General features: G+C 33.3%; 1 protein-coding gene across 1 annotated transcript; it reads right to left on the reverse strand.

Annotated features, from left to right (window-relative positions):
- Positions 1-2631: 2631 nt before the first annotated feature.
- LOC148608421 (toll-like receptor 2 type-2) lies at positions 2632-5972 on the reverse strand. Its single transcript, XM_088545627.1, has one exon. The coding sequence runs from the start codon at positions 5857-5859 to the stop codon at positions 3298-3300; it is 2562 nt and encodes an 853-aa protein (XP_088401753.1). The 5' UTR covers positions 5860-5972; the 3' UTR covers positions 2632-3297.
- Between the last annotated feature and the right edge of the window lie 15410 nt (positions 5973-21382).

Below are 21382 nucleotides of genomic sequence, written 5' to 3' on the forward strand. Positions count from 1 at the left end.
CAGTGGACTCTGGAACATAATATCATGATATGGCATGCCTATATAAAGGATCTGTCAAAAACTGTTATCAAGTGGTGAAAAGTAGAAAACGGTCACGACAATCTAGTATCAAACTATTCGGTCATTCTAACATGATAAAGACGCCCAACAGGAAGTTGAAATATATTTTTGTCGACTCTAAAATTAAATCCCACGATAAGGAATACAAAATTGTACCTATCTTAAGCCTCTGATAAAATATCAAGAAGATGTGAAAAGCGGCTGTAGAAAACGCTTTAACGAAAAAAGTTGTGGACAGACGAACAGACAAACAAAAAGACCGACACCAAGATTCCTTCATATATTCAACATTTTTAACGTGGCGTATAATAACAACGCAAACAATCACACACATAAAAACAGCAACGTAAACATAAAGCGATAAGACTACCTGAGCAGGTACAAATGCAGTTGTTGACAAAGATAAGCTTTTGTTTGTTCATAGAAATAAATACTTACAGTTGATTAACCTTACACATGGACCCAGGAAATGGATTAAATTCTGTGTCCATATTGGAAGAAAAACCACACAAACTATTTTTGTTGGTTATTTTTATACTCATTTTATTATTATTACTTAACTTGTAGATATTATACAATTATGGCATCTCAGTGCATACATTTTATAGAATACATAAAAGATACAAGCTATATTGACCGAGGCCCATAGCCCATTCCAATAGAAACGGATAAGGTGAAACGCAACGAATGCATCAGCGAGTAATCCATATAAAAATAGTGATTCTTTCAGAGATTACCGAAATGTCTTCAACATGGTATAACACACCTATAAGTAAGCTCTGAAAGACCCCGACAACAAAGGTAATTAAAAAACGAGGTAAAATAAAAAGACATTTCTTCAAAAAACTAAGAAGTTAAAAAAAAAAACGACACAAAGGCACATCAATGACCAACATCTTCGACTGAGAACAGGCGCATATCTGTGGTGGGGTTAAACTACTTTTATATGGCCTTAACCACCCCTTTAATATAAGGCTAAAAATTAATCGAAACAACAAACAAATTTACCATGAAATTCACCCAATAATAAATACATCCAATTGTCTCCAAGGAATACATCAACGAACAGCATATTGACAAAATGTAATATCCACTTTAAGTACGCTTGCAGTTACTGATAGCTAGATCAGAACATATTAAAAACCAAGTTTAAACCATTTTTTATTCAACATCAAGTGAAAAGGTAAGGCAACAGACAAAGTCTATGAAAATCCTCTCCCGTATCATAGAAAAAAATAATACAAGCTTAAAATATAATCGGTCACTACAATTCCAGTGGAATTGATTTGGAGAAGATATATGGAAGATATTTGATGTAATGCAAAACTTGAAAAATGACTCATTTTTTACAATTAGGGGTCGAGTATCTCTATTTGTGAAACAAGGTCGAAAAACTTGATGAGCAACACCATTTTCAATCAAGATCCTGAAAGTGCAATATATTTTTGTATCAAATTTTTGCAACTGCGAAACACTGTACTTAAAGCTTGCGTTAATTAAAATCTGAAACTTTATTTATCACAAATACGGACAGAACTGAGCAGTTGTTAGGATTATGTACGACCAAAATATCAGTAAGATATTTAAAACTGTTTTTAAACTTACGCAATAGATCATGTTTTAAACTGTAATTCGTAACAGTAGAGAAACAAATCGGCTATGAGAGGAGAACAAGACCGTGTGACTGAGTCTTATAAACTCACAATCCTCCGTATCCTTTGGTAGTTATCCTACCCCATTTGTCTCACAGACTTTAACACTAAAGGCACTAGGACTCTGGTAAGTTGACATGGTATTTTGACCTACTTTAAGACATTAAGAATGAAAGATGTATAAAGGTTAACGACTGAACTGACATTTAACAGCTATTCGTTCGCAGTACGAGGGGTCGATGGCAATTGCACATAACGAAGCAGTTTGGTTCATTTATGGGTTAAGTGCAGTTCGTTATATTTGATTCTATGTAAACTGTAGTTTAATTGAAGATTTAAGTCATCACAACAACAGTTTTATGGTCGTCATCATGAACTCCTGGATCGTTACGGTGTATCGATCCGCGCCATGAAAACTGATTTGTTCAACGTGTCATAGTTTTCCTTTCCTCTTTCATCTACCCCGGACTTGACATTTTTATGAGCAGCTCGGCGGGTGTTTCTAGAAAAGCAGAGGACGCTTACTTTGCCGGTGCGCCTGGTCCATGCTCCCAGTTTTTAGTGGAGTCCGAGTTGCTCATTTCCTTTTGTTACTTTGTATGTATGATTTTAGTTACTTTATGTTCTTTGTTGTGTATGTCTGTTTCCAAGTCTGGTCTTTGTCCCTGGATTACATTCTTTTCATTATCGCTATAACCTTGGTTTCCTTGATTACTCTTAGACATTACAAAATACTTGTAGAAAAGATAAACTTAAAATGCAACGAAAAAGGATTACTTATATTCACTACAAAAGAGTTACAAAGAACAAATATACAACGGAACTCATTCAGTAGTATATGTTCATTTATTTACCTTCTCTGTGCCAACCATTCTTATTAGTGTTTCTACTTGAATAATGCTCAATTTCAGAAATGTAATCAGATTTAATACATTTTATTTTCGACAAGTATTAGTGATGATTGAATGGACAGAAAACATATTCATGAACATTTCAATAAACTGCTGTACAATTGTTTTAACAGAATATCTGAAACTCATTCTATCAAATATTAGGTACATGTTCTGTGTTCGGTATATCATTCACGGCCACTCATATTGCTTTACGGTTATGTTATTTAGAATAATGTTTGGTAGAAAAAGTATATCAACTTATACTTTTTATACTAAACATTATTGTAAATAACATAAAACATGACGTATATAAATTGTAAAATCACGTGACCCCTTTAGTAGAGATTTAATGCTGTTGATCGTAAAATTAAATGTGCTATCATTCCATCGCTTGTGATGTGTAAAACAGTAACAGGAATGGCTTTCTTAGAATTACTATTGATTCTAGTAATAGATTGCTTGATATTATGCGAATTCATTCAAAACATTAATTAGATCACATCGACATAAAAATCAACTGAGATATTTTTTTTGTATAAAAGCGTACAAAACTAGGCATTATATCAAATACGAAAAGTTGGTATACGTATATTGCAAAAATGACTTTTACACCTTTTTTTCAACTGGCAGAGTTGATCATCAAAATACATCCCGGTTTCTGTCAGGTGCTGTTGTAAATGTAACTCAACCATCTAATTTACTATTAGTTGAAACTTAAGATCATACCAAACATTTTCACCATCAGTAAAATCTGCTGGCCATTCGATCAATTTTATATCTCTCCAGATTGACGCGAACTCTGGCGGGATATCTTCCTTTGTTACACCGTCTTTTAGGATTACTATTATACGCTTCTGCCCCCTCTGCTCAAACATTTCATATTTAGCCATTTCTATCTCAAATCGTCCCCACTTCCTATTTATAAAACCAGGTGTTAGTATAAAGATGACATATTTACTATTTCGTATGCTTTGTACAACGGTGTCACCTCTATCTGCCCCTATAGGAAAATCTCTATCCTTTATGCAAACATTCAAGTTCCATTTCTGTTCTAGTGTAGGAATCAGCGACTCTACGAGCCATTCGGAACAATCATTTGCATAGGCAACAAATACGTCATATACAAAATCGAAAACGAACGGGTCCTCTTTAATGTATCTCGATTTCAGTTGCCTATACATGAAGTAGGTAAAGCGCCACCTGAACTGATAAATTATTGCCGTTAAACCAATTACAAAGAATGACGATACGATGCATATGACACCTGTTCTAAGCCAAGCTATCGCAGTACAATGTGAAAATATTCTGTGGTAGTTTTGAATAACCTCTGGAATCCTTATTCGGGTTCCATTAGGAAAAGTGCAGCTGTAATTTCTATTTATATCCAATAAAACGTCTGTTCTAGATAACCAATCTATAAATGACTTGTAGTCACAAACGCAAGAAAATTCGTTCCCAGCTAAATATAAATTGAAGTTTCCACTTTGCTGGTGTAGCCCATCAATCCAATTCGTTGTGTCTTGGTCAAGTGCAAGGAGTTGGTTGAATCGGAGATCAAGTGATTGTATGCTGTTCAAACTAAGTAAAACTATCGGAAACTGTCGAAAGGAATTATGGGATATGTTTAAATAAACCAAATTTGTAATTGCTTTGAATGACCGAGGCAGGGTCATGAGATGGTTGTTAGAAATATCGATGTTTGTCGTGTTGTTTCGAAAGTATCTGAAAACATCTTTCCCCTCTCTATAAGTTAGATCAAGATTTGCATCTTTTAAAACCACAGTGTTTACATCTCTCATGAGCCTCGTTACGCCTTTGTCGACGTAGATTCTTGCATCTATTCCAGAAAAATCAAAATAGCGAATGGAATGACCATCAGGCATATAAATATCTGGAAAGCCTTGGAATTGAAAGTATGAAAGATCAAGATATCTTAGTCTCTGCGTATTTCGGACCGCCAAAGAAAATAAATTAGAAGCTGACATCACATGACTGAATCGGAGAGTTGTAAGATTAGTTGGCATAAAAAACGTCATGTTTGTAGCGGTAAGGTGGTGAGATCGAACGGTTATTTCTTGACCTTCGTATTTCGGAATATCTAGATTTGGTGGGAGAATAAATTCCATATTTTCATATTGTAGAGGTACATATGAATAATCGAACAATACAACACTCGTTAATTGTTTAATTAGCACTAAGACTTCCATATATAGAGCATTATATCCGAGAGTAAAGCAATTTGCTGATAGTATAATGTTTTCAAAGCAGTGTGGGTGATCATACAAAAATAAGGCGTTCGGTTCTGTTCCCATAATCCCATTATAAGATAAAATTAATGTTTTCACACAGATTGTCTTTAAAAATCTCATCATATGCTTGTTAATTATAACTCTATAAGGGTTTTCTTTACTCTCTTTTGAAGCACGACTTACGCGATGAAAGTTTATCACGTCCATTTTCTTGTTCTTGTAGATTCCAAGAAGTGCCAATGCATGTTTCAAGCTGAAGTACGAGTTAGACAAGTCAAGAGAGGTAACTCCAGGAAATGGTGATAGAATTCCAGATTCGATATTTTCAGAAACTTTATACTGCAAACAATTACTTAAGTTCAGCTCCGTGATGTTTGAGTTGCGAAAATTTTCAAATGTTTTATTGTATAAGGAACAGGCTAAACAGTAATCAAATGACAACTTCTCTAGGCGCGTTAAATTCAGAAATCCTTTGCCAAATATCGATTTTCCACACAAATCAATTGATAAAGTTTTCAGATTAATTAGCTGAATGAATGGTTCACTAGAATAGTTACAAGGAGTGTCCTTACAGAATAGTTGTGTAGGTGACGGAGCCTGACGATTCCTGTTTAAATACAACTCCTGTAAATTTGCTAGCCCTTGGAACACATTTTTAGTGTAATTAGTATGACGGAGATGATTGCCTGTTAGGTACAATGTTCTTAATTTGTTAAGAGAATGAAAAGCATCGTCTTCAATTGAATGGATTTCGTTGTAACTGAGATATAATACATCCAAATCCTTGTACATGGCAAATGCTTTCTTTCTAACATAAGATAAACGATTCCCAGTCAAATCTAAAACTAACACATTATTTGGTAAACTATTCGGAACGTCATGTAATCCCATAAACGAACAATTAGCAACATTATTTGTAATGTCATACGAACAATTCTCGCCTGTACAATTTCCATGGTAAAAGCCAAAAAATAAAATAATGCATATAAAGACTGTGTTTAACATCTGTGTATCTTAAAAGTGGAAAATAAACAACGTACGGGTTTTCAAGTATACTTTAATCCATATACACACGCACGTACTTAAATTGCCAAAGAGAATTTATCACATTTAAATATTCAACAGTTGATAAGGGAACCAAACATCCACATATAAAATTATCTATAAATAGACTTCCTTGACAAAAATCAGAGAGTTTAAACGGATGAAGTTCTTTATTTTGAGAGTAATACTTTTATTTTTGATATCTTATTTCTTACAAACGTTTTTTCAGTGTAAACTTATTTTTTTGTTTAAATGTAAATGCGCTATTATATAGTTAAATTAGGTAAATTAGATAAATAAAGATATTGATTTTTTTCTTAACCATAATATCACAAACAAATCATTGTTGCTAATTGATTTTCCAAGGATAAAAAATAAGTTAACGTTATTTTTTCATTGTCCCGTTCGGGAATATGAATAGCTATAAATTGTGGGATTAAAGTACTCAAAGTCCCTGCATTGGAATGGAATTTTCTTAATAAACAATTAAACTATTCTTAAAGGAATCTTTTATCAAATTGAGAGTGATTAATAAGATCTGACCTGATAAGATAAATGCACATAGTGTACATCATGCAGCAATACAAATAAAACACCAAAACAATTTTTGTTTAAAATCAACAAATTCACCAAGTTATAACAAAAATACCAAAAAGTAAATATTTTCAGAGATCAACAAAAAGTAAACACTTTTAAAGCAGAGGACGCTTACCTTACCGGTGCACCTGGTCCATGCTCCCAGTTTTTAGTGGCCTCCGAGTTGCTCATTTGCTTTTGTTACTTTCTATGTATGATTTTAGTTACTTTATGTTCTTTGTTGTGTATGTCTGTTTTCCTTGTCTGGTCTAAGTCCCTGGATTACATTCTTTTGATCACCGCTATAACCTTGGTTCCCTTGATCACTCTTCAAAATACTAGTAAGCTCTGAAAGTCATAAAATCTACGGTAACAGAACGGTGCCACTTCTTCAGAATAGAACTAAAAATGTAATAACGACAAAAAGATATATAAATGACCAACATCTCCTGACTGTTAGCAGGCGCTTTTCTGCGGTTGGGTTAATCTATTTTTATAAGGATAATCATGCCCTTTTCATGTAAGGTAAAAAATAAACTGAAACAACGAGTAAACACAACATAATATTCACTCAAAATTAAACCCATTTTTCTCTATGGAAAATCTCAAAATGTGTTATATATTGAAAATGATATATCCACTTAAGAACGCTCGGAGTTATTGAAAGCTCCTTCGGAACATACTAAAGAATGAAAATGCCATCAAAACTGCCAGCATTAGAAATAATCGGTAACTACAATCCATATGGACTGGATTTGAAGTAGTAATATCCAGTACTTAATAGGTAAGATACTAAATCATTCTAAATACACATGTACAATAAATAAAAAAAGTTATAACAAAATTACCAAAACGATAGTCCGTCATAGAACAAAATTATTTTACACATGTTATGGTAGGCAATTTTATAGTAATTGGTTGTGGGTATAAATGACACGAATCGAGTTCAACTAAGTACATGTCTATGCGTGAATTAAACACAGCGATTACATGAGTAATATCTTTTTGATCTAGATTAATTGGGAATTTGACAGTGCAAATAAACACATTCCTCAAATGATCTTTTTTCACTGTTCTCCAGTTGTACTACAAGATGTTAATGTATTGATTCTCCGATAAATTAGATATAACAAGAATGATCATGGTGAATATATCAAAGAGACAACAATCCTTCCCTACCACATGAAAACTGTCAGCTCAAGGCCACCAATGGGTCTTCAATGAAGGATGATGACACCCTCACAACCACAAGGTTACAACTTACAGTAAAACAACATTTCACACTGATACAGCGAAATAGTTGCTCTAAGCTTAATGACACCACCAACATAAAAGTCAACTGAAAGGAAAACGAAACAAGACATACAGAGGCCAGAAACTCCTGACTTGGGACAGACGCAAAGAATGCGGCAGGGTTAAAGTACTTTGGCGTGATCACAATCTTCTCCTTACAAACCTGTCAACTATTGAAAATTACACAATGAACAACACCTAAAAATCAGTAGAAAAAGGTCTGAGTCCTTAACAGGAATAAAGAAACTGTTTATAAGTTACACAAATGCATACACAGAGGAATACTAACAGTTAACTAACATACTAGGTGTAGAGCAGTTCAAACTTACAATAAGTTATATACTCATCGTATGCAGTATCAATCATGATTCTTCGCATGATCACAAGTCACACCAATAAGAACACGACCCATGTCATGCCAAAATCTGCTTTTAAATATAGTGTGTTAGTTTCTATGTTACTATTCATCAGTTTACTCAACGTATTATATGAGTATTGAGCTTTCTGTGATTTGTGAAGTATATTATCTTAAAATATAGGTTTTGAATTAGGGTATGGATTAATCGTTTACAAGTACGTCTTTATTTGAGAATGACTTCCATGTTTCGGTTGAAAACTTTTGTGAATGTCTTTTACGAGCTTGTGCTATCGAAAACTTTGATGAAGTAATTTTTCGGCTATGTAAAGATTTCTTTCGTTAAAATCCGGAACATTGTAATAAATGCAAGCAAAGCAATCCAATTATGATATGTAAACACCATGTGATGGTGACAAGAGGCGTAACCATCTAAAAACGGATAGTTAACAATAGATAATAAAAAAAACTAGCTGATAGGCTTACAGACAAGCATGTGCACCACTACAGTGTCTTCTGTTTCTCTCTGTGAAGCTTATTAGTAAAAAAAACTACAATTGAACTCTCCCCCACCCACCCATGTTTGAAATTGACAATAATAATTTTTTTCTGTTAATTAAGGAATGGCTATTATATTTTTTCGCTCTATGAGGAAATAACCTCAATCACGTAGTGGACACTAAATAACCTTCGTAGCAAGTTATTGTCAAGCGTGCACCACGGGCATTGAGAATATTTCAAATAGACCGAAAAAAGAATATAACAGTCATTTCAAGGAACAGTTCAATGAATAAATCAGCAAAAATCTTAGTATCAAAATCAAATGATTAATTCACCAGAAAAGATTGATGATTTCACGGTAACATTACAAAATTTTGTCTATAAGATGATGGACAAAATTTTTATACAATAAGAAAGCGTGTTACTTTTGAAATCAAATTATTGAGAAAAAAAAAGAACAATTTCAATATCGTGGAACAAAGGACTTGTTTGAAAGTAAGGGTTCCACTCAATTAAATGTTCATATATGGAGTAATCATTTGATATTTCGTTTAAATATTTCGAAATAACAAACAGATCATTTTGTTTACTTACTGTAACCCCCCATAAAACCAAGATTAAGAGGATATCTGCATGGAACAATCAACAAAAGTATTGCAAAAATTATGTCCCCCGCTCTTAACAATTTATAAAGGAATTAAAATAATAATAAAAAAAAAATGGAACTGCATCAAAAGAACATTTTCACATAAATTTGAGAAATGAAGAAATTAATTGAGAAGTAAAGTAAAAAAAGAAACCAACAACAACAAAAAACAAAAAAACATACCAACGAACACACACAAAACAAGAACACTATATAGAATGTTTCAGTTTATAGGGTATTAAAAGAATGTATGGAGATTTCATTTTTTATTTTTATTGTGTGAATGCATCCACAATTTTGACATTGGAATAACCTGACATGAGTTCTTTAGGCCTGTTGTTTACAATGAAGACAACAGAAACAGAAATGGAAATGGTGGAATATAACAAAGGCACCAACGTTTAACTATAATACAAAATAAAAAATACATCCAGAGATCATCAAAAGGTCTTCAAGAAGTGTTGGTACACCTTCAAGAACCTGAAAATAAAAGTAATGAAATCCACGTTAACAGTGAACGATAACATTTCATTAAATAAACTAAAAGGTAAAGTAACATCAATAACTAACTTCTCCCGACTGTGGACATATTTATGTCAGGCGAACGGGTTAAACTAATTTTATAAGGCCTTAAAACAACCTCTTTAATGTAATGTCAAAAATGAAATAAAATAATACATCGTAAAAGTCACCTACTATGGCACGGAACAGTAACAAATTCAATAGTCTGGGTTATCGCGCGTAAACCATAGTTTACGCTCGATAATGATAATTATACTTACTTTATGTATTTGCATTAGCATTCGTTACTTTACGTTTTGAAAATGATAATTGAAAATTAAAGTTGAATCCAATCGTTAAAAAGACAAAGACCAGACATGGAAACCAGAAAATAAAGAAATTAAAATCATACATATAAAGTAACAAAAACAAATGAGCAACTCGGACTCCACTTAAAACTGGGAGCATGGACCAGGTGCACCGGTAGAGTTACCGTCATCTGCTATTCTAGAAACACCCACCGAGTTGCTAATAAAAAGTCAAGTCCGGGGTAGACGATAGAGAAAAGGAAATCAATTATGGCGCAGATAGATACACCGTTACGATCCACAAGTTCATGATGACGACCATAAAACTTCTGTAGTGATGACTTCAATCTTGTATCAACATAATCCAGAATTTGCTAGAATTCTAGCGCGATACAAAAAGTCTGCGTAGTTTCGGCAAGCTATATTCAGTGAATATATATTTAATAAGTTGATACCAAATGTAACATTTCGTCTAATTGGATAACAATACTTTGTTATTTTGAGTGTGATTGCTATGCCAATTAAAGTATTGCTTATTTACTCAAAGAAATTTGAATAAAAAAATTTGAAAAAAAAATCATTATACTTTATTATGACAATTCCTTCATATACTATGGATATATTACAGTCATTCCTTAATATGCACGTTAATTCCGTGTATCGTCAACGTTTTTGGTGACCACTGTGCAAATTGTGTTGTTATTTTTCATTGTGTATTAAATTGAAAGATTTAAACTAATTAAAATATCTGAATGTTACTTTGTATACTTCTTTCCAGCATTAAGTTTTGCATGTTAGACTAGGCTAATCAAATCTTAGTATTATAACTGCAAATTCCAGTCAACTGTAGACATAAGGGTCTTAAGAACGTCAACCAGACCCAGATATGATGTATATACTTATTTCCCGAAGCCTATATACAGAAAATCCCGTTTGGTATTTTGCTTAAAAATTAATTTTGAATGTTGAATATTTAAAAAACTTTCAACATTTTCAATTGATTCAACTAATGTTTAAGCGTAGATGAATTTTCTTCTTACATTTTATTTTTGAATAAAAACATATTTTATATTTTTCACTTGGTTGCTCTCTAATTATGGAAATAACTATAAAACAGCTGACAAACAGCCAAATATTGTACGAAATCCTGGAAACCATAGTCTTACTGAAGTTTCCCAGAAAATCTAAAGGTAAGTGATAATCAGGATAAACTACTGACTTTTATTACACGCATTATCAATGCCTCGATAACAGAATCGTGTGTTCCGCTGGAATTCAGACTCAGTTTTTCGACCTCTTCTTAACAAGCCGGGAATGGACCGAGAGATACTAATGAACCATCGTCCAGTATCAAATTTGTCCTTCATTTCCAAAGTTCTTGAAAAAATCGTAGCCAACCGCCTGGAAGAGCGTTTACGTACTAATTCTCTCTACGCTGAATTGCAATCTGCCGACCATGTCGGCCATTCAACAGAGATTGCATTATCAAGTGTACATCACGACATTACGGCAGCACTCGACAGAAACTGCTGTACAGTCATGATTATGCTCGACTTATTTGACACGACAGGCCATTCAATTCTAATAGAACGACTCAAATAAAAAAACTCTGCTCTTTCATGGTTTCAGTCGTATTTAGAGGGAACGACTCAACAAGTATCCGTGGGAGCCATTCAATCCAACCCAAGCAAATTGAAGATGATCTTTGACAGCTGTGAGTATAGAGGTTAAATGTTTTGAAAGAGGTTTGGTAGTGCATTTTGTTGTTTGCATGGATAACATATGCAAATGAATTATTATATGGTATTCAATTAAATAGGTAAGCATTTTATAATTTTGAATATTGACAAATGTGATGAAACTTTGTATGCAGTTTGATAACATATGTAGATATACAATGGGCAGGATAATACTTGTCCAGGTGGGATTTTCCGAATCTGTTCAAAGTTTTGATTTTCAACCTTGTACAGTACACTTCCACAAAAAACAAAAAATCCCATATCTTATCAAATAACCGTTTGATAAAGCGGTATGTGAATATATTTGTTCGAATTCTTTCATATCAGTTAAGTAACGGAAAAAAAATTAAAAACTACTATAATTGGACTTCTTTGGATATGCTTACAGCACTTAACTTCTTCTTATTCTTATGCAACATTGTCGTTTGATTAATCGTTTATCGTTAAGTTATTGTAATTCCCACTGGGACCAATTGTGCTTCCCTTATTGCCGACCTCTTTCTGTGTTGGTATTTTATAACTAGAATAAAGACCTTCCAAACAACTTTTGGTAAAAGAAAATAATAACACCTTCCGATATTTGGACAATATTTTATCTCTTAACAACGACTGCAATAATTATACTAAAGATTTATATCCTGTAGAACTTTGAATAAAGCAAATATTGATGATAAAGAATGTCCGTTTCTTGATCTTAGTATTGATATCATTAATAGTAAACTTAATACAAAAATTTGCGACAAAAAGGATTTTTTTTTTCATACAAAACAACGTTTCATAGCTGGATCTGCAAAATGTACCACCAAACATCTTTCAAAACTTTGAACTTCTATAACTGTCAAAAAGGGTCTACAGTCCTACCACAATACTTGTTACTCCCGTAGTGGTATTAATTCAATGTGGATCCTGAAAAATTCGAAACATATTTTGGAGACAATCAGTTCAAGACTATTATCTGAATATAATAGCGTGAAAATCTATGATTTGTCAACACTGTATACTTCTATTCCCCATACTCAGTTAATATCCCGACTTAAAAACATTAAACATCGTTGTTTTTCCAAAAAAGATGGTACACCTAGATACAAATATATAGTTTTTGGTAGAATTCCTCATACTTTATAAGAAATAATTCAAAATCATCATCCAAATATACAGAGGAAGATGTTTACAAAATGCTGGAATTTTTAATCGACAACATATTTGTCCAGTGTGGTGGACGTGTTTGTCAACAAACGGTCGGCATTCCAATGGGAACAAATTGTGCTCCTTTACTTGCTGACCTATTCCTTTACTCTTATGAGGCTGACTTTATAGCTGATCTGATTCGAAAGAAAGAATATCGTTTAGCTAGATCCTTTAATCTCAGTTTCCTCTATATAGATGACGTATTATCTTTAAACAATCCTAATTTCGGGGATTTGATACATCGCATCTACCCATAAGAACTTGAGATAAAGGATACTACAGACATTGTGAAGTCAGCCACTTATCTTGACCTACACTTAGAAATCGATGGTAAAGGAAAGATATTGACCAACCTTTACGACAAACGTGATGACTTTTCATTCAGAATTGTCAACTGTCCTTTCATCTGTAGCAACATCCTTCAGCACCTGCGTATGGAGTATTCATATCACAAGTCATACGTTATGCCTCGTTTGTCTACCCCAGACTTTTTATGAGCAACTCGACGGGTGTTTCTAGAAAAGCAGAGGACGCGTACTCTACCGGTGCACCTGGTCCATGCTCCCAGTTTTTAGTGGAGTTCGAATTGTTCATTTGCCTTTGTTACTTTGTATGTATGATTTTAGTTACTGTATGTTCTTCGTTGTGTATATCTGTTTTCCATGTCGGGTCTTTGTCCCTGGATTACATTCATTGAATTCCGCTATAACCTTGGTTCCCTTGATTACTCTTCCAGCGTTTTGTCAACATCTTTCACAATATATTTAGAAGATGATTTTAATTTTTTTTCTTTTTTTCTTTTCTTTTTTTTTACTACGTATAAGGAATCTTAGCCAACTACTATGTATATATATCACAGTGTTCTCTCCTTCTTAACAACGATGGATAATGCTTTTAAGTCGAAATGTCAACGAAGAATATTGAGTAACAGTGTAACATGTATTCTGTATTGATCTCGAGAAGGTCTGGTTCGTATCGAGTTTTTCTCACAAACTTTTACTATTTGACACACAATGGTTTACCAGCAACCCACACTTAGTGTGATACATATGTATGCGGTGCCGCAAACCTTGTTCCAACAGTGTGTCTCTGGACAGGAAAAATGTTTCAAAAGCTTTTCCATGTTTCAAGTTATTTAATTTGATTTATCTGAACCTCACACAGACATGCAATCAAGATATGTTACGAAGTAATTTATTTTGGTAGAGTAGGAGGCAAGAATAAAGTTATAGCAGGTGAAGATAGTCATCCACTGCACTGTAATAGTGATGTGATTTTTGAGATATTAGAATAATATTTATCACAAAATCCTTGATTGACATCTGGGAGAGTAAACTTATTCTGCTCCATAGTCAGCATTCCTAACATTTCAAATGAGTCATCGTGCTCCTAAAACCATCTAAAATTCCCTACTCTCCCTAGGCGCTGCAGACAGGCTTCTCAGAAAATGCAAGAATTTTGCAAAGTCGGGAAAAAGTGAATGATTTACACCAAGTTATCCGATTGTCGTACGAAGTTTGATTTCAATAATGTCCAAAAATTTTGAAAGGCCTGTCTACAGTGGTTAGTAAGAGAGACAACGAACGTATGCCGCTGCGTGGAGCTTGGTAAGTCAAATCCAGGTAGCGTCAGGTTCTATGTGTTGTTAACCTGCAAATACGTAGAATCGAACTGCTTCATCACTGAGATAGAAACCTCATTACCTCATTTCGGTCAGGTGATGACGACCAAATGATATAAACAAAGGCCGAAAATAACCAAATCGTCTTATTTCGAGTTGAATTTAGTTATCCACGAAACAAAGATAATTCAGAGATAATACATCATCTATATTAAAGAACATGTCAGTTGATTATATTGTTACTGAAATAGCTTTTGTAGGATGCAAAAAATAAGAAATAGATCGACCAAGAATGCCTTAAAGTTTGTTTCCATTGATATTCCAGTGGTTTGTTAAAAGCACTTGTCCTCTACACTTAACCAGAAATTTAAGTAATTTATCACCATCAAACTCAAAGTACAACTTGTTAGACTAAGTGTGGTTTTCACGGTATAATATAAAGGAAAAACTATTGGAAACTGTGCCATTTTTATGGTTGAAACCGACAAATTATGTCGGTGCTATGTTGAAGACTTTGTATGTGAATTTAACGCATATATTAAAAAAAAAACACTTACTTTTTGATGTTGTACCTGTAGTATTGTGGACTTCACTCAGTTCACTTCAAACACGATCAGTTGAATAGCTGTTCTTTTCTTTTTTCACAAGAATTCTACCGTTTTGATTTAATTTACCAATTAAGAAGTATATTACTTTGAAGCTTTCATCAATTGCTTCTGTTGTAATGTATCGACTCTTTATCTTTCGTGATATTTAATATCGCTATAGATTATTGATGTTTTGTAGATATACTTTATTTAACCTTCATTCATAAACATAGACTTAAATCTTTTTTTTAACTAGTTATAGAATTGTAGAATATAGAATACTATGAAAGAGTAATCAAAGGAACCAGTTTAAAACTGTAATCGTATTTTTTATACGATGAGTAAAGTATTCGTATAAGAACAACACACGTCTTTATGGTCTTTATAATACTTATACCATAGCAACATGTGTTTCATAATAATTTAGGTTAATCACATTTAAGCATAAGATTTTGGTCAGCCCCATGAAAAATATTGTAAGCAACATTAACCAAATATATTTATAAACTTAACTTAAATGTACCCAACAGAATATTGCATTACATAATATAGTAGTTTTGAGATCAAAATATGTTAAGCATTGACCATACATGTGTGTATTAATTCGACAGCTGTTGTCTAATTTAGGATAAAGTTTGCACATGCTCAACTTCAATAAACCAACATAAATTTGATTGATTGTATGCTTTTTAAATGAATAAAAAAGAATATAACAGTCATTTCTTAATTATGAGACAAAAAAACATTATAGTTATAATTCAATTTAAAATTCAATTTTTTTTAGAAATAAGGAAATTAATTAAGAAGTATGCAAAGTAAAAACAAAAGAACAACAATAAAAAATATAACAAAACAAAACAAAAAACCGAAAGCACAAAAAAAAATAATAAAAAAAAAACACAAAGAAAAACCACACACACACAAAACGAAAACAAGGATAGGGTTTATAGGGTATTAAAAGAGTATATAGATTTTAATTGTCTGTGTGAATTCATCCATTTTTTTTTTACATTGGAATGACCTTACATGAGTTCTTCATGGTTGTTGTTAATGACAAATGGACATGATAGAATACAACAAAAGCGCCATCATTTAACTATAATACAAAATAAAAAATACACCCACAGATCATTAAAAGGTCTTCAAGAAGTGTTGGTACACCTTTAAGAACCTGACAACAAAAGTAATAAAATCCATGGTAACAATGAACGGTGACATTTCATCAAAATAAACTAAAAGGTAAAGTAACATATTAATAACCAACTTCACCCGACTGTGGACAGGTTTAAGTCTGTTTACGGGTTAAAATAATTGTAGAATATATAATCTAAAATATGAATTAAGTAATAAACAATTCGTCATTACGTTCACCCACCTTTACATCTAATATTCTCTATATAACACTTTTTCTACTTGTTTTTAATGGAGCAAACTACTAATATTGAAAATAAGTTCCGTATTATTCGAAGGCTTTTAAAGTTAACATGTATTTAATAATTTGATACCAAATGCAACATTTCGTCTAATTGGGTACCAATACTTGTGATTGCTATGTCAATGAAAACGTTGCTTATTTACTCAAAGAAAGGTGAATTCAAAGTTTGAAATAATCACTATATTCCTGCATATACTAAAATATTACAATCATTCCTTAATATGCACGTTAATTCCATGCATCATCAATGTTTTTTGTTGACCGCTGTGTAATTTGTGTTGTTATTTTTCATAGTGTATGAAATTGAAAGCTTTAAAATTATTAAATATCTGAATATTACTATGTATACTTCTTTCCATACTTTGTAAGAAATAATTCCAAATCATCTTCCAAATATACAGAGGAAGATGTTTACAAACTTCTGGAATTTTTAATCGACAAAATATTAGTCCAGTGTGGTGGACATGTATCAGCAACTTGGTGGGTGTTTATAGAAAAGCAGAGGACGCTTACCCTACCGGTATGATAGGACAGTGCTTAGACATTATTGATTAAATTGTTATTTTTGAGAAAGGGAGGAATGTGTTAATGACTTTAAGAATTAGTATTGTTCAAGTTAATTATAAATTGAATTATATGTACTTAAGGGTATAAAACAACCAAAAAAAGGGAATTAAAAGAACATATTATATAAAAAAACAAGTTACTATACAATAGCAAAAATACCGAAGACTAAACAATGAAAGTGTCAGCAAATGCACATGTATACAAAAATATCTCGGTGAAAAACATATAACAAATCAAAAGAAATGTATTGGTACATGGAGGACAATAAATACTTGTACACACATAATAAAATGGGTCAGTACATCATACGCAAGGCGGGTAAACTGGATACTTAGAATGTTTATGTCCAGATTCACATTGATTTAAGGATGTCTTGTATAGTTGAACAGTATATATTTGAGCATGTTGTATATTCTGGGATCCTCGCTTTACTCTTGTAATAAACGTAACAGTTTTACACGTCTTTGAATTATTATCCGTGCCAGACTCTGTCACACCGGTGCACCTAGTCCATGTCCCCAGTTTATAGTTTATCTAAGAATGCGGACAATGTCATATTAATTTAAGGATGTCTCTTATATAATTGAACAGTATATATTTGAGCATGTTGTATGTTCTGTGATCCTCGCTTTTACTCTTGTGATAAACGTAACAGTCAGTGTACACGTCCTGGAATTATTATCCGTGCCAGACTCTGTCACATATTTTTGGTGCCGTGACCATTCGTTCCTGAAAGTAAGTCGCTTTAATGTTATGTTAGATTTTGTTTTTTGTTAAAATGAATGACCAAAATCCATTTGATGGTTTGACTGCACAATTAGCTAGCTTGTCAAATTCAGTTAATGTACAAACAGTTCTTAACCGTATTAAACATTTTCACGGGGATTCAAAAGATTTTAAAGGTTGGGTTAAGGCTCTAGAAAAACATGCTTTTGTCAGTAACATACCTGCCTGCTATCGAAATTAAACAATTAGCTTTCTTGACTTCTAAGGGTTATGTAAGTGACACAATTCAACGTAGGCTTACGCATTTTCAAAAAAAAAAAAAAAAAAACTTGGAAAGGGTTAAAAAAAGCATTGAATGCTCGTTTCGGTAGTGTTTCTGACGCTCATTGCGCGGGAAAAATGCTAAGAAGAATTAGGCAAGAACATGATGAAAATGTTCAATTGCTTTCTGAAAGGTTATTAAATCTGGCTGAGGAAGCATATGGTGATCTGCCGGGGGGAATTGATGTTCATGAACGTGAAATTTTGGGAATTTTTATTGATGGTTTATTAGACGATTCACTTAGATTTAAATTAATGAGGGAAAATCCTGCTGATTTCGCTAAAGCTGTTAAAAGTGCCACTCAAGAACAAAATTTAAGGCAACGATTTTCATTAAGAACAGATAGAGTTCTTCGTTGGTCTCAATCACGTGACCCTAATGTTAGGCAACGATTTGATAGGCAGGCAGGCTAGGCGTCCCTATAATCACACTGTCGATCATGAAGAAACCTCACACGATTCCATGGAGGTTGATAGCTTGCAAAGGTGTAATAAGTGTAATAGGTATGGACATAATATGGAATTTTGTAGAAATTCATCAAATTTACCTTTAGGGCACCCACAAAATTTCAGAAATGGTAATAAAGGACAGGGGTATTCACAGGCAGCACATGTACCTTTACATAATCCAAATTTTTCAGACCACAGATTCAGAAATGGTCCACATGTTCCTTTAAACAATTCCAATGGCCTTGCTCAAAGATTCCAAAATCCGACTTTGTTAAAATGTTATCGATGTCATAAATCAGGTCATATTTCAACCAATTGACCATTTCCACCAACTCATAGAACTCAGTTAAACTACAACCTTCTCTTTATTCTGGAAACGATAAGGGGAAGAAGAAACATGTCAAGAAATTTAAAAAATTGAAGGGTCAAAATTTTCAAATCAATTTAGCGGGTGCACTAAGTTCAGGTATAATTTGAATTCAAAATCGTTCTCTACGCACGTTAATCGACACTGATGCTCAAATTTTCCTACTAAATTCTCGAATTTTTAATTCTTTGAGAAATAAACCAAATTTGAAATTTGTTAGGGTTCATGTTCAAGGGGTGTACGGGTCTGCATTACATGTTCAATGAGTTTGTGAACATCAGTTCAAAATTGGAAAGGAAATTTTGACACATCAATTTTATGTGGTTAAAAATATCAATAGGAATATTATTTTAGGCAGGGATTGGCTTTCAAAATATGGGGTGAGGCTGTATTATTATTTGCATTCTTTGAAAATTAATAGTTCATATGTACCTTTAGAGGACGACACGCGTATAGCTTCCATGGTACGATTGTCGGCCAGCACAGTTTGAAGACCTCAACGAGTTTATGTTTGTCAAGCTAGATTAAAGCATAACCCAAGTATTAAAAAATGTCAGTTCATTCAAATTGAAGCCGCAGATGCAGGTTTTTTTTGCTTCTCATCCGGGTATTATGCTAAGGAATAGTTTAGTTCAAATGCGTCAAAGTAGATGTTTTCCACTTTGATTGCGAACAATACAAATCAAATAGTACATCTTAGGTGTGGGTGTTTTTTTTTGGGGTTACGCTCACCCAATCTCCGATGAAACGATATCGGAAACGGATATGTCGAATTTTGTATCACGGGGCGAGCCGGGTACACATATTGAAATCAATGCGGTTAGCAAATCTGAATCAGAGAATCATGTTCAGGTACCATACGAATTTAGAGATCAAATCAATGAGTTGATTATGGCTAATGAGGATGTGTCCGCACAAACTGATGGGGATTTAGGTAGGACTAAAACTTTGAAAATGTCCATTGATACTGAGGATCACCCGCCAATTCGGCTCCGTCCGTACAGGGTGCCATTGAATTATCGTCATGATGTAGATGAGTGTATTGATAAAATGCTTGACGCAAATGTGATCAAAGAATCTGATTCACCATGGGCTTTTCCTTTGGTAGTTGTTAAGAAAAAAGATGGGACTGAGAATTTGTTGTGATTTTCGGAAATTGAACAAATTTACCAAGACTAAGAGTTGGCCGTTGCCTCTGATAGATGATATTCTCTCGCTATTAGGAAATGCAGTATATGTCTTCTCTTGACGCCAGATCTGCGTATTGGGCAAATGAATTAGATGAAGAGGCTAAGCAAAAAGCATCCTTCACATGCCCGCAGGAGGTTTTTTCTTTCAACGTCATGCCATTTGCGCTTTGTAATGTTCCTTCCGTTTTTCAGCAGTTAATGTCTAATGTGTTAAAGGGTTGTCCAACTTTTCTATTGCTTATCTTGATGATATTCTAGTATTTTCTAGGTCAGCTGAAGAACACATGCGTCATTTACAGATAATTTCTGATCGATTGCGAGAACACAATATCAGGTTGAAATTAAAGAAGTGTTCCTTTTTGCAAAAAGAAACTAATTATTTAGGATTTGTCATTACAGAGACCGGTATTAAACCAGACTTACAGAAGGTCAAAGCAATTAGAGATTTTACATCTCCAAAAACGGTGAAAGAAGTTCGAGCTACTCTCGGAATTGGTATAGGCGGTTTATCAGTGTTTTTTTTCTGAAATTGCTATTCCTCTTGTTGATCTAACCAAGAAAAACGTAAAGTTTGTATGGCCTGCAGAACAACAAAAAGCTTTTGATTTATTAAAATCCAAATTGTGTGCAGTTCCATTGTTAAATCACCCAGATTTGTCACAAAATCTTATACTTACAACTAACGCAAGCAAATATTGTGTAGGGGCAGTTTTATCTCAATTAGTCGAGATGCCAAATGGACAAATGCTTGAGAAACGCATATATTTTTATCACACAAATTAAATGAATCCCAGGTTAGATACAGTAACATTGTAAAAGAAAGTTTCAGTATATGTTATGCTTTACAGAAATTGGATTTTTATTTGCATGGGGCAAAATTTGTTATTCGAACAGACCATCAACCATTGTTATATTTTTGACTCAGCCATTCAAAACAAGCGCATTCAGCTCTGGGCTACTTTTATGTCTAGTTACAATTGTACAATTGAATGTATTGCAGGCAAAAACAACTTAGTGGCAGATTTTCTTTTAAGGTCGCCCGCAAATAGCGCAGTTGTTGATAGTAATGAAAATGATCAGGAACTCGATATCAGTGATGATGCTTTTCAAGTC

The sequence above is a fragment of the Perna viridis genome, chromosome 9 (genome assembly GCF_037379345.1).
Source record: "Perna viridis isolate PV_CMFRI_1.1 ecotype Kerala chromosome 9, ASM3737934v1, whole genome shotgun sequence".
Lineage (NCBI taxonomy): Eukaryota > Metazoa > Mollusca > Bivalvia > Mytilida > Mytilidae > Perna > Perna viridis.